The sequence below is a fragment of the Bison bison genome, unplaced genomic scaffold, assembly GCF_000754665.1.
Source record: "Bison bison bison isolate TAMUID 2011002044 unplaced genomic scaffold, Bison_UMD1.0 scf7180017864452, whole genome shotgun sequence".
Lineage (NCBI taxonomy): Eukaryota > Metazoa > Chordata > Mammalia > Artiodactyla > Bovidae > Bison > Bison bison.
The window spans coordinates 3,215,646-3,229,303 of NW_011495014.1; the positions used below are offsets into that span (position 1 = coordinate 3,215,646).

General features: G+C 36.4%; 1 protein-coding gene across 1 annotated transcript in view; it reads left to right on the plus strand.

Annotated features, from left to right (window-relative positions):
- The window catches only part of TTC21B (tetratricopeptide repeat domain 21B), a 97,835-nt gene that overhangs the window by 14,355 nt on the left and 69,822 nt on the right, over positions 1–13,658 (plus strand). The window contains exons 6-11 of the mRNA XM_010858943.1: positions 2,416–2,573; positions 7,393–7,477; positions 8,568–8,666; positions 10,068–10,260; positions 10,679–10,776; positions 11,060–11,260. Coding sequence (XP_010857245.1) covers positions 2,416–2,573; positions 7,393–7,477; positions 8,568–8,666; positions 10,068–10,260; positions 10,679–10,776; positions 11,060–11,260 — 834 coding nt within the window. The remainder of the gene's footprint in view (positions 1–2,415; positions 2,574–7,392; positions 7,478–8,567; positions 8,667–10,067; positions 10,261–10,678; positions 10,777–11,059; positions 11,261–13,658) is intronic.

A 13,658-nucleotide genomic window follows, 5' to 3' on the forward strand; every position in this document is an offset into this window, starting at 1 on the left:
TGAGTGTGAGTGAACTCAGGGAGTTGGTGATTGACAGGGAGGCCTGGCGTGCTGTGATTCATGGGGTCGCAAAGAGTCAGACACGACTGAGCGACTGATCTGATCTGATCTGATCTGAATATGATATGTTGCTTTCACGTGGGAGGCAATGGTCTAAGGAAGTACTAGATGTGCTCTGTTGGCATGATTTTGTTATTTTAAGTTACCAGCTATTCAGACAGATTCCAAGGGTGTCTATATATTTTTTAAAATTATCTCTATTCCTTTTTGCTATTACTGTATGCCGTTGAGAAGTTTAAATAATTTATTTTGATGCAGTCAGTGGCATCATTGGATGGTTCTCACACTTTTCCTTTAATTCTATGGGAATATAATCTCAAACTGATTTCAGGAATGTATTGTAGTTATACTGTGCATCTGTTGAGGCAGATGCTCATTTTGAACTGAGATATTCTAGGACTAAATTTACTCCTGAAGGGGATTCAGTAACACGTTTTAAAAAACGTGTTAGGCCCCATCATCTGTTCTTAAAGCACATACTAATTTGTAGATTTATATTTTCTGACCATGAAAGTAATTACATGTACATTGTAGAAAAATTTTAGAATACAGTAATATCTGAATTAAAAATAAATATCAGCATTGGAGATAACCAGGTAAATTTATTATATTGTAAATTACATCTCTGTTTCATAAGTATAGATCTACAAATTAACATAATGACCTTTAATGGCACCTGAAATCTTATTAAATGAATATGCTGTCATTTAATGCTATGTGGCCATTTTGGGTTCAGTTCAGTTCAGTCGCTCAGTCATGTCCGACTCTTTGTGACCCCATGAACTGCAGCACGTCAGGCCTCCCTGTCCATCACCAACTCCTGGAGTCCACCCAAACCCATGTCCATTGAGTCGGTGATGCCATCCAACCATCTTATCCTCTGTCGTCCCCTTCTCCTCCTGTCCTCAATCTTTCCCAGCATCAGGGTCTTTTCAAGTGAGTCAGCTCTTTGCATCAGGTAGCCAAAGTATTGGAGTTTCAGCTTCAACATCAGTCCTTCCAGTGAACACCCAGGACTGATATCCTTTAGGGTGGACTGGTTGGATCTCCTTGAAGTCCAGTGGACTCTCAAGAGTCTTCTCCAACACCACCGTTCAAAAGCATCAATTCTTTGGTGCTCAGCTTTCTTTATGGTCCAACTTTCGCATCTATACATGACCATTTGAAAAACCATAGCCTTGACTAGACAGACCTTTGTTGACAAAGTAATGTCTCTGCTTTTGAATATGCTATCTAGATTGGTCATAACTTTCCTTCCAAGGAGTAAGCGTCTTTTCATTTCATGGCTGCAGTCACCATCTGCAGTGATTCTGGAGCCCAGAAAAATAAAGTCTTATACTGTTTCCACTGTTTCCCCATCTATTTGCCATGAAGTGATGGGACCGGATGCCATGATCTTGGTTTTCTGAATGTTGAGCTTTAAGCCAACTTTTTCACTCTCCTCTTTCACTTTCATCAAGAGGCTTTTGAGTTCCTCTTCACTTTCTGCCATAAGGGTGGTGTCATCTGCATATCTTAGGTTATTGATATTTCTCCTGGCAATCTTGATTCCAGCTTGTGCTTCATCCAGCCCAGCGTTTCTCATGATGTACTCTGCATATAAGTTAAATAAGCAGGGTGACAATATACAGCCATGACGTACTCCTTTTTGTATTTGGAACCAGTCTGTTGTTCCATGTCCAGTTCTAACTGTTGCTTCCTGACCGGCATATATGTTTCTCAAGAGGCAGGTCAGGTGGTCTGGTATTCCCATCTCTTTCAGAATTTTCCAGTTTATTGTGATCCACACAGTCAAAGGCTTTGGCATTTTGGGTTACTTTAACTTTTTCTATTGTAAATAATTCTGCCATAAATATCCAGTTATGTCTTTAAGATAATTCTTAGAAGTGAAAATATTGAGATAGTTTTGCAATTTATATTGTTTATCTCTAAAATTTTCTTGAGGCAGAAAGTAATTTTTTTTAAAAAGATAAAAATTTCTTAGTTTTAGATGCTACTTACAGATATCCTGGAAATATTTTATTCTAAAAGGTAATTTTTTCTGTTATAAATACATTCTTTTTGATATATTCTTTAAAATTTTTATCCTATAATTATATTTCTGTTATTTAAGGTGAATTTTAAAACAAAATCACTTATTGTATAAAATGTTTTGATTCTGTGTGATGTTTCAAAATTTTGTTTGATTAAAACTTACTTTTCTGATTATAAAAGTGAAAACTATTCCTTACAGAAAGGTCAGAAAGCAAAAATATAGAAAATTTTAAGTAACAGAATTCTACCTCACCTGCTGTGACAACCTAAGTGTATATGATCACAGTTTTGATATCACTCTTTACTTTTTTCTCCCATTAGGCACAATGCCTTGAGATGCGCCAGAATTATTCAGGTGCTCTGGAGACTGTGAACGAGATAATCATGAATTTTCCAAGTTTCCTTCCTGCTTTTGTAAAGAAAATGAAACTACAGCTAGCTTTGCAGGACTGGGACCAGACGGTTGAGACAGCACAGAGGTTAAGTAAAACAAGATCTCACAAATATCTTTGGGTCTGGTTTTAATTTCAAGAAAAAAGAAAATCTATGTGTATTTTTTTCTTGTAAGATATTTTCAACTTGATTTTTTACAAATAATGTAGAATTGAAGAAAATCTTGACATTCCATTGTTTTTTAAGGACTGAATTTATTGATTTACATAAATATATATTAACACCTGAGTAGCTATTCTAAGACACTCTTAAGGTTCAGAAGGACAATAATTGCTGACCTCATGAAGCTTATATTCAAATGAGAAGAACCATGTAATAAGTAAACAAATAAGAAATTCTGTAGGGTGCTAACAAAGTTATAAGCTCAGTGGAGAAAAAGTAAAGCTGGAAAGTGAAATAGGGAGTTGGGGGAAGGGCTTCTATTTTATCAGCTGATCAGTGAAGGCCTCTGAGAAGATGCCATTGACAGAGGGAGCAAGCATGCAGACATTCCAGAGAAGGTTGCAGACAGAGGGGAACGCAGGTGCAAAGTCCTTGAGGCAAGAGTCCGTGTCATATGGTTAAGGGTGGGAAGGAGCAAGGTGACTAGGCGGTAACCTCAGAACAGAGGGTGGGAGGGGGAAGGTGTGCCAGGCTGGGAAGGGTCTTGTTCATCATTGTAAAGAGTTTAGTTTTTCTTCTGAAGTCTGAGGGCCTTGGATGGTTCCCTCTCTCTTCTTCCCTCTCTGCTTTTCCTTCTTTCTCTCCCGCAGTCTCTTCTTTTTCTTCTTACTGTTAAGTTAATGAAACCAGGATTTTTATCCAGCAGGTATTCCATGATAGAAATTGTATTGGTTGTGTGCCATATTAGCGTATAACTTGTTGCTTATACTCAGTTTTTCCAATAAATTGTTGACGGATCCAGAGGCTTGGTTAGATTCACATTCAATACTTGTTTTTGTCTGACAGTTAATGAATAAGTATTGATGTGTTCTTCCATCGAACAGACATAATCTCTGCATGCCTCTTTTTTGTGTGATACTAGTAGCAATTCATGCTTAATACTTGGGTATTTGGTTTAGGATTATATTATTGAAGGCAATGGCACCCCACTCCAGTACTCTTGCCTGGAAAATCCCATGGATGGAGGAGCCTAGAAGGCTGCAGTCCATGGGGTTGCTGAGGGTCGGACACGACTGAGCAACTTCCCTTTCATGCATTGCAGAAGGAAATGGCAACCCACTCCAGTGTTCTTGCCTGGAGAATCCCAGGGATGGGGGAGCCTGGTGGGCTCCCGTCAATGGGGTCGCACAGAGTCGGACACAACTGAAGTGACTTAGCAGTAGAAGTAGCAGCAAGATTATATCTTTCCTTCTGCGTTTCTTAGTTAGAATACTCCTGTAAAGAAAAACTTCTGCTGGTTCGTTATCTATGTTACAGTTCATATAGGAAAAATTGGATAAATGCTTGAGTCTTTGACCTTATTCCCAGGTTTCAGAAAGAAGTAAAAAAGGCCCCTTGCATACTTAGCATTCTCCAGTGGTGATTAAGGATTTGGGTTTGTTTGTTTATGTGATATGGATTAAACTTTGAGTGTTTCTAACCATTTTGGTTATTATAGTTGCTCAGGTTGACTTGTCTTTGGTCATTAGTAGCTTCTTCAAGTCCTTATGACATGATCCAAAAGTCTTTTGTAGTGTCCGTACTGTTGCATATGGCAAGATAAACCAGGGTTATTTTATATATTTACTGACCCATTATAGGTATCGGCCATTGTACAAGGCAATCTAACTCCTTTTACTGAGAAGTGGTATTTGGAGGCCACAGTTTGTACATAAATAAGTTTCTGATGTTTATACTTTTCAGATTTTTTTCCTAGGCACTGTTTGTGGGCTGGGTGTTGGAAGTATCTATATAATAATGTGCAATATATATATATATGTATCTTGGGGCATTTAAAAAATGATAAACAGACTTGTTATATAGTATAGTTTCTCACAACTCAGTAGTATTTATCCAATGTCAAATGTGTACATTTGAGGCAGGGATTGCACTCTCTCCTCAAAATCACTCTCACCTTATCTGCTTGGGCTCTGGGCTACCCAGTCTCCCAGCCATCTCCGCAGGTAGCTGTGGCCAGTGTGACAGCAAGCAGTATTTATACTCTCATCATTAGTCTATTGAATGTCCCCTCCCCTATCCTCAGGAATTTTGGCTATTGTCAATGTGAGGTTTTTTGTTTTGTTTTTTAAAAAAACAATCTGGTAGGATAAGAATGGTACCTAACTTTTATTTTTACTTCCTTGTTTGTGTTGCAATTGAGCATTTTTTTTTAATGCTAAAAGCTGTTTTTTCCCCCTGTATATTCACTGTATATTCACTTTTTTTCTTATTAATGAAATCTATCCGTTCCTATACTTCTAATGGACTTTGACATCTTTTAAGAAGTTCTCCATCATGTTTCTTTTCTGATGATTTTCTTGGCCTTTTGCAATTGACTATCAGAATAGCTTGTTTAAAAAAAAATGCAAAAACCTTATAAGATGTTGGGTTGAATTGCATGAAACCTATAGATTATTGGGGAGAATTTCTTTAATCCCAAATTAGTAGTATCTTTAGGCAGCTACTGATGTGCATCAAACAACCACACTTCTCAGGGCATGTGATAATATGTGCTCATTTCTTACTTTGGTGTGGATCATCTAGGGTCACTGACCCAGTCCAGATGTGGCTGGGGCTCCACTTCAAGTTTCATGTCCAGCTGAGAGGGCATGAAACCTCACTGCAGTTTGGACTCAGGTCAGCTCTAAGGGTCTTCTCTGGGCTCCAGCCAAATAGCACCAGCTTTTTAGAGGAAGCCCTTCTCCTTGTGATGGCAGAGATGCAGAGGACAAGCAGAAATATGCAATGCCTCTGAAACAGGGATGGCGCACTGCCATTCCTGTCCTGATCCTATTGGCCAAGAAACAGCTCCAAGATGTAGTTGGGGGCAGTGAAGTACAAGCCAGGATTTGTAGGAGGAACTGCTCAGTTACATGGCAGAAAGCATGTATCAGGGAGAGTGAAAAGCTGCAGCTAATAACATAGCATGCCATGCATGATAAGAAACCTAATGTGTTACCCCGTTTGTTCAGTTCCATCAGTTCTTCAATGCTCAGCCTTCTTTATGGTCCAACTCTCACATTCATATATGACTACTGGAAAAACCATAGCTTTGACTATATGGACTTTTGTCAGCAAAGTAATGTCTCTCCTTTTTAATATGTTATCTAGGCTTGTCATAGCTTTTCTTCCAAGGAGTAAGCGTCTTTTAATTTCATGGCTGCAGTCACCATCTGCAGTGATTTTGGAGCCCAAGAAAAGAAAGTCTCACTGTTTCCATTGTTTCCCCATCTCTTTGCCATGAAGTGATGGGACGAGATGCCATGATCTTAGTTATGTGAATGTTGAGTTTTAAGCCAGCTTTTCACTCTTCTCTTTCACCTTCATCAAGAGCTCTTGAGTTCTTTGCTTTCTGCTGTAAGGGTGGTATCATCTGCATATCTGAGGTTATTGATATTTCTCCTGGCAATATTGATTCCAGCTTGTGCTTCATCCAGTCTGGCATTTTGCATGATGTACTCTGCATATAAGTTAAATAAGCAGGGTGACAATATACAGCCTTGACATATTCCTTTCCTAATTTAGAACCAGTTTGTTGTTCCATATCTGGTTCTAACTGTTGCTTCTTGACCTGCATACAGGATTCTCAGGAGCATGTAAGGTGATCTGGTATTCCCATCTATTTGAAGAGTTTTCCACAGTTTGTTGTGATCTACACAGTTAAAGGCTTTAGCATAGTCAGTGAAGCAGAAGTAGATGTTCTTTTGGAATTCTCTTGCTTTTTCTATGATCCAACGGATGTTAGCAATTTGATCTCTGGTACCTCTGCCTTTTCTAAATCCAGCTTGAAAATCTGGAAGTTCTTGGTTCACATATTGTTGAAGCCTAGCTTGTATAATTTTGAGCATTACCTTGCTAGCATGTGAAATTGTGTGGTAGTTTGGACATTCTTTGGCATTGCCCTTCTTTGGGACTGGAATGAAAACTTGGAATTGGATTGGAGTGACCTTTTCCAGTGCTGTGGGCACTGCTGAGTTTTCCAGATTTGCTGGCATGTTGAGTACAGCACTTTCACAGCATAATTTTTTAGGATTTGAAATAGCTCATCTGGAATTCCATTACCTCCACTAGCTTTGTTCATAGCAATGCTTCCTAAGGCCCACTTGACTTCACACTCCAAGATGTCTGGCTCTAGGTGAGTGATCACACCACTGTGGTTATCTGTGTCATTAAGATGTTTTTTGCATAGCTCTTCTGTGTATTCTTGCCACCTCTTCTAATATCTTTTGCTTCTGTTAGGTCCATACTGTTTCTGTCCTTTATTGTGCCCATCTTTGCATGAAATGTTCCTTTGGTATCTCTAATTTTCTTGACGAGGTCTCTAGTCTTTCCCATTCTATTGTTATCCTCTATTTCTTTGCATTGTTCACTTATTTCTTATCTCTCCTTGCTATTCTTTGGAACTCTGCATTCAAATGGGTATATCTTTCCTTTTTCTCTTTTGCCTTTTACTTTTCTTTCCTCAGCTATTTATAAGGCCTCTTCAGACAACCATTTTGCTTTCATAAACACATTAAGATAAAGATCCAGAGATTCTTTTGGTTTTAAATAATGAGATTGATAATTTTTATAAAGGAGATGTCATTTTGCTAATGAAAATTACTTACTTAAACCGTGGAGTAATCAGACCAGCAAACCAACCTTGCAAGTTGTCAAATAATAATACATAATTTATTTCAACATTAACTGAAATTTTTTTTGCAGGTTGATGCTGCAAGATAATCAGAATTTGGAAGCACTGAGAATGCTGGCCCTTTACTATTTGTGTAGGGAGGGGGATATAGAGAAGGTGAGTTGTATTGTACTATATAACTTTCCTGTATTAAATATATGTTTAGTTACACACACATGCACATACTAAAGAGCCTTGAAGTGCTTTTAGAGTGTATATCATGGCAATTTTTAGTTGAGTCCTAGAAATATACCTTAACAAAGGTATATTTGTTAAATCTTAAATCACCTAGTAAAGCAAAAGTATCATATAGTTAAAATTACCCTTGAAAGCTTTAAAAATTATTAATTACAACAGATGCTGTTTCTATGTAAAAATCATGTGTCATATGATATATGATTAATGTAACAAGTGGTACTGGTTATAGAAGAGAACATACAAAATATAATTCATAGTACTTTTACAATTTTATTGAGTTTGCGTAAGTTAAATGGGTTAGGATGAAATCCCATTGAACCTTATAAGGCACACGTTTCTCTGGTAATGAACACATTGACTATATATTTTGGTTTATGGGATGCCAAAATCCACTCTGAAATCAATAATATTATAACAGATAATAGATTTAGACTCTTACCTAGGGTTAAATGGGTTAATGTGATAGTACTTAGTAAGTACTTCAGTAAATACTAGAAGAATCTTAGTAGGAGCATATCTGGAGTAAATTTTCCAGGCATTGAAATTATTTTTCAATAATCTGATTTTTTTGGTCTCAAAAATATTTTAAATATAATCCAGGCTATGTAGGTAATCCAAGGACTGACCTCATATAATATTAATGTTTGTAAATAAGTTATCATTCATATCTCATATGTGTCATAAATTATTGGAGAGGGAGCTTGGCATGTATAGTTAACTGAATATTATAGGTGTCTTTGAATATTTGGATATCACCCAAAGGTTTCTATTCAGTAACAACTATTAAAGAAGCACATTTTATAATGCAATTTTTACTTATAATCATTGCACTTTTTATGGAAGGATCCTTTACCTTTTTGTACCATATGATTTCATTGGAAGAAGGGGAATTGATAAAAGCAAAGATTTTTTTAACATATAAATACTGATTTACTAATGTACATGTCATGTATTATGCTATTTTTATTCTTAATGTATTTTAAAATTATACTGAATACTTTTGTTTTAGGCTGCCACCCAGCTGGAAAACTTAGGAAATGCGTTGGATGCCGTGGAACCACAGAATGCTCAACTTTTTTATACGATCACAATAGCCTTCAGCAGAACTGTAAGAGTACAGCAAAGCTCTGTTATTCGTAGCTGGAAATATAAAATTAGTCACAAATGTTGAAGCACCAAAAAGCATATGGCCTAGAGTGAAAATACTTGAAAATTCATAGATGTGCCTATGAATATGTGATACATTCTTAAGGGAGGTAGTTCAGAGGAGATACAGTTTCCAGCTATAAAAGGCCATCATGGAGGGTTCATGGAGGAAGTGGCACTTGTGAATCCTTTAAGAATAGGGAAGTGCCTTCCAGACGAAGGAAATGGAAAGTGATTTATTTTAACCAGAGCATAGGATTTATGACTAAGGTTGTTCTTTCCTTTATGTTTTTAAAACTTTTTTAAATATTTTAAAATAAGTAATGGAATATTAGGGTTGAGGAAATGGTTTCTGTCTTACTTTTTGTAATAGTAAAGAAATTATTTTTATGACAAGCACCCATAAAGAGGTAATTGGAAATGGAATAGATAAATATAGCAGAATCTTAAAACCAATACAAGAAACGAGAGGATTGAAACTATGCTAGAAAAAAATAAGGAAAAGGGCAGACTGAGTAAAATAATTATTAAAATAAAGTTGAAAGAAAATAATTAAGTTTATTATTGTTAAATGACATGAATAAACTGAATTCTCTTAATTAAAAACAAAGGTTGTCAGATCATGTGAAATTTAGGAGAACTGCTCCCCATTACAGAAATTTGAGTTAGTGGGGAGTATTAACATTTTTTTATTTACCTACTTCAGACATATGATTGTTACTAGTTTACAGCAAATCAAACAATTTAGTAAGTAACAACTCTTCAAAGTAATGATGTTCAAAAAGTATATACTTAATTCTGACAACATTGCCATTTCCTGAAATATTTTTGAAGGCGTTTTTTCAAGAAGATTATAAGGCGTGGTTCTCACTAGTGGCACACTGGTCTTTAGGGGTAAATCAGATTCTTATCCTAGTTTTCAATGCAATAAAAGTTCAATAAAATATATACATCTCTCTATATTATGCTATATCTACACACACACATATGTAAATATATATAAAACCTTAAATAATGATTTTCTTCTCTAATTATAAGACAGTCATGAGACAGTTTAAAAATCGAGTTATAAAAAATATGCTTGTGGAGTAGCATAGAAGCAATACATTTTTCAAGAGAGCTGTTTTTTAAAAGCATTAGGATGCTTTTTAGGATGCTTATTAGGATGTTTAAGTTCTGATAGGATATAAACTGTTGATGCACTATCTAGATAGTAAATACAGTAGATTTATTATTCTTCTAATTTTTTTCCTATATTTTTCATCTGTGAAATGCAAATTATTCATATGTACATTTAGAAAAAACAAATTCTTCCATCTTTGCAGACTTGTTTTAGTTTAACTTAATTTTTTTTTCTTTTTAGTGTGGACGTAGTCAACTCATTCTTCAGAAAACCCAAACATTACTAGAAAGAGCTTTTAATTTAAATCCTCAGCTGTCAGAATTTGCTACAGAGCTTGGATACCAAATGATTTTACACGGGAAAGTGAAAGAGGCCTTGAAGTGGTACAAGACCGCCATGACACTAGACGAGACCAGTGTCCCTGCTCTCGTTGGTATGGCAGCTGCATCTATGAGCGTTCCTCATACAGAGGCAAACAACGATTGGTTTTAACACCTGCCTTTAAAGAAGAAAAGACATATCTTGTAGTTTTCTAAAATTAAACAGTTCTCTACTATCTACAGCAGGAAAAAATCATGTACCTTTAAAAATAGAATTTTTGTTTCTTAGAAACTATCTGCAGGTAATAGATTTTTATGAGATAATTCCCATAAATTAAGAATTCCTTAGTAACTGATTTTATGTGGGTACAAAGCTACCCATTTCCTTTTACTCTTTTTCTTTTTTTAATCTAAAACTTTGTATTATGGCCAAAAAGAAAAAAACCTCGTTTAATATTGTTTGTGTTAACTTGAGATGTACATGCCTGAAATGATGTGGATTTTTCCCATTTTCATCTGTTTCCTTTTTAGGATTTATCCAGTGTCAATTAATAGAAGGGCAACTACAGGATGCAGATCAGCATCTAGAATTCCTTAGTGAAGTTCAGCAGTCTTTTGGAAAATCGGCGGTATAGTATTTTATTTTATCAGGGAAGATTGTAACTACTTATAAAATATGAAATTTTAAATGTTTAAAAATTTAACAATGGGATTAGAGGAGTAATGTACTAATTTTAATATGTAGTTACATTTATTAATTTTCCACATGATGTTAAAAATCCAAGTAAACTAATATTTAAGTTTGAACAAATAGTGCCTATAAATATCTCTTCGTATACATTTGAAATCTAAGTAGAAATAAATGGCTTTATAACTGTATGGAGTAATTTATGAAAACTACTTATTTTCCAGGAATTAACCTATTTACATGCAGTTCTCGCTATGAGGAAAAATAAACGACAAGAAGAGGTTATTAATTTGTTAAATGATGTCCTGGACACTCATTTTTCACAGTTGGAGGACTTACCTCTTGGCATACAGTATTTTGAGAAGTTAAATCCTGATTTCTTGCTAGAAATTATTACAGAATATCTGAATTTCTGTCCAATGCAGGTGTGTATTTCTGGGACTTATTTTCAAAGATGCATTTACATGATGTTTTATAAAAGGTACTAATTATGTTCTACAGATTAGACTATAAAATGAAAGTATTTCTATCCATATTAGTTGAAATAGTTTTTAATGAAAATATTTACAGTAATGATAACTATCAACTAATGTTTTGGTTTACAAATGTTCATTTGTAATTCATAAAATCTTAAAATCTTGAATTTAAACTATTAAAAGTCATTTAATTTAGGCACCCACCTTATTCTACTCCATAATATCCTCATTAAGTGTCCATCCCATCTTTGGATTCACTCAAAGATAAAGTTCTTATTTGTAACTATGATTATTAGACTGTATTTCCTGTGTTAAGTCAGATTTTGCTTTGTGTTAAAAAAACTCAGCTATTTACTGGTCCTCCTTTTGTTCTCTGCAGTGACATGGAGCAAGTCCAGTTACTTAGTGTATTCCTCATTCATAGAACAGACCTGCAGATGTTGGAAATTAATTTTCCTGTTTTGAACAATTCCAGGTTTCCAACCATTTCTTTTTTTATGACATAGTTTGAGATCCCTGGTTGTGAGCCTGAGGATATTCTTGATTTTATCAGTGCCTGATTAAGCTCACTATTCCAAATATGGATTTGGCCTGAAAAACTTAGATCAGATTCTTTGCTTCCTAATTCTGGATATCCATCAGTTTCTTTTTTGTGAATCACATTACATTATCGACCCCTGTAGATTTAACAGTTAACCAGAGTCCTTAGACCTGTAAATCACTGTAACTTTGGACATAAGTGTCAGATCAGATCAGTCATTCAGTCGTGTATGACTCTTTGCGACCCCATGAATCGCAGCACGCCAGGCCTCCCTGTCCAATACCAACTCCCGGAGTTCACTCAGACTCACATCCATCGAGTCAGTGATGCCATCCAGCCATCTCATCCTCTGTCGTCCCCTTCTCCTCCTGCCCCCAATCCCTCCCAGCATCAGAGTCTTTTCCAATGAGTCAACTCTTCACATGAGGTGGCCAAAGTACTGGAGTTTCAGCTTTAGCATCATTCCTTCCAAAGAAATCCCAGGGCTGATCTCCTTCAGAATGGACTGGTTGGATCTCCTTGCAGTCCAAGGGACTCCCAAGAGTCTTCTCCAACACCACAGTTCAAAAGCATCAATTCTTCGGCACTCAGCCTTCTTCACAGTCCAACTCTCACATCCATACATGACCACAGGAAGAACCATAGCCTTGACTAGACGGACCTTTGTTGGCAAAGTAATGTCTCTGCTTTTGAATATGCTATCTAGGTTGGTCATAACTTTCCTTCCAAGGAGTAAGCATCTTTTAATTGCATGGCTGCAGTCACCATCTGCAGTGATTTTGGAGCCCCAAAAAATAAAGTCTAACACTGTTTCCACTGTTTCCCCATCTATTTCCCATGACGTGATGGGACTGGATGCCATGATCTTCGTTTTCTGAATGTTGAGCTTTAAGTCAACTTTTTCACTCTCCACTTTCACTTTCATAAAGAGGCTTTTTAGTTCCTCTTCACTTTCTGCCATAAGGGTGGTGTCATATGCATATCTGAGGTTATTGATATTTCTCCCGGCAATCTTGATTCCAGCTAGTGTTTCTTCCAGTCCAGCGTTTCTCATGATGTGCTCTGCATATAAGTTAAATAAACAGGGTGACAATATACAGCCTTGACGTACTCCTTTTCCTGTTTGGAACCAGTCTGTTGTTCCATGTCGAGTTCTAACTGTTGCTTCCTGACCTGCATACAAATTTCTCAAGAGGCAGGTCAGGTGGTCTGGTATTCCCATGTCTTGAAGAATTTTCCACAGTTTATTGTGATCCACACAGTCAAAGGCTTTGGCATAGTCAATAAAGCAGAAATAGATGTTTTTTCTGGAACTCTCTTGCTTTTTCCATGATCCAGCAGATGTTGGCCATTTGATCTCTGGTTCCTCTGCCTTTTCTAAAACCACCTTGAACATCAGGAAGTTCATGGTTCACATATTGCTGAAGCCTGGCTTGGAGAATTTTGAGCATTACTTTACTAGTATGTGAGATGAGTGCAATTGTGCGGTAGTTTGAGCATTCTTTGGCATTGCCTTTCTTTGGGATTGGAATGAAAACTGACCTTTTCCAGTTCTGTGGCCACTGCTGAGTTTTCCAACTTTGCTGGCATATTGAGTGTAGCACTTTCACAGCATCATTTTTCAGGATTTGGAATAGCTCAATTGGAATTCTGTCACCTCCACTAGCTTTGTTCATAGTGATGCTTTCCAAGGCCCACTTGACTTCACATTTCAGGATGTCTGGCTCTAGGTCAGTGATCACACCATCGTGATTATCTGGATCGTGAAGATCTTTTTTGTACAGTTCTTCTGTATATTCTTGCCCT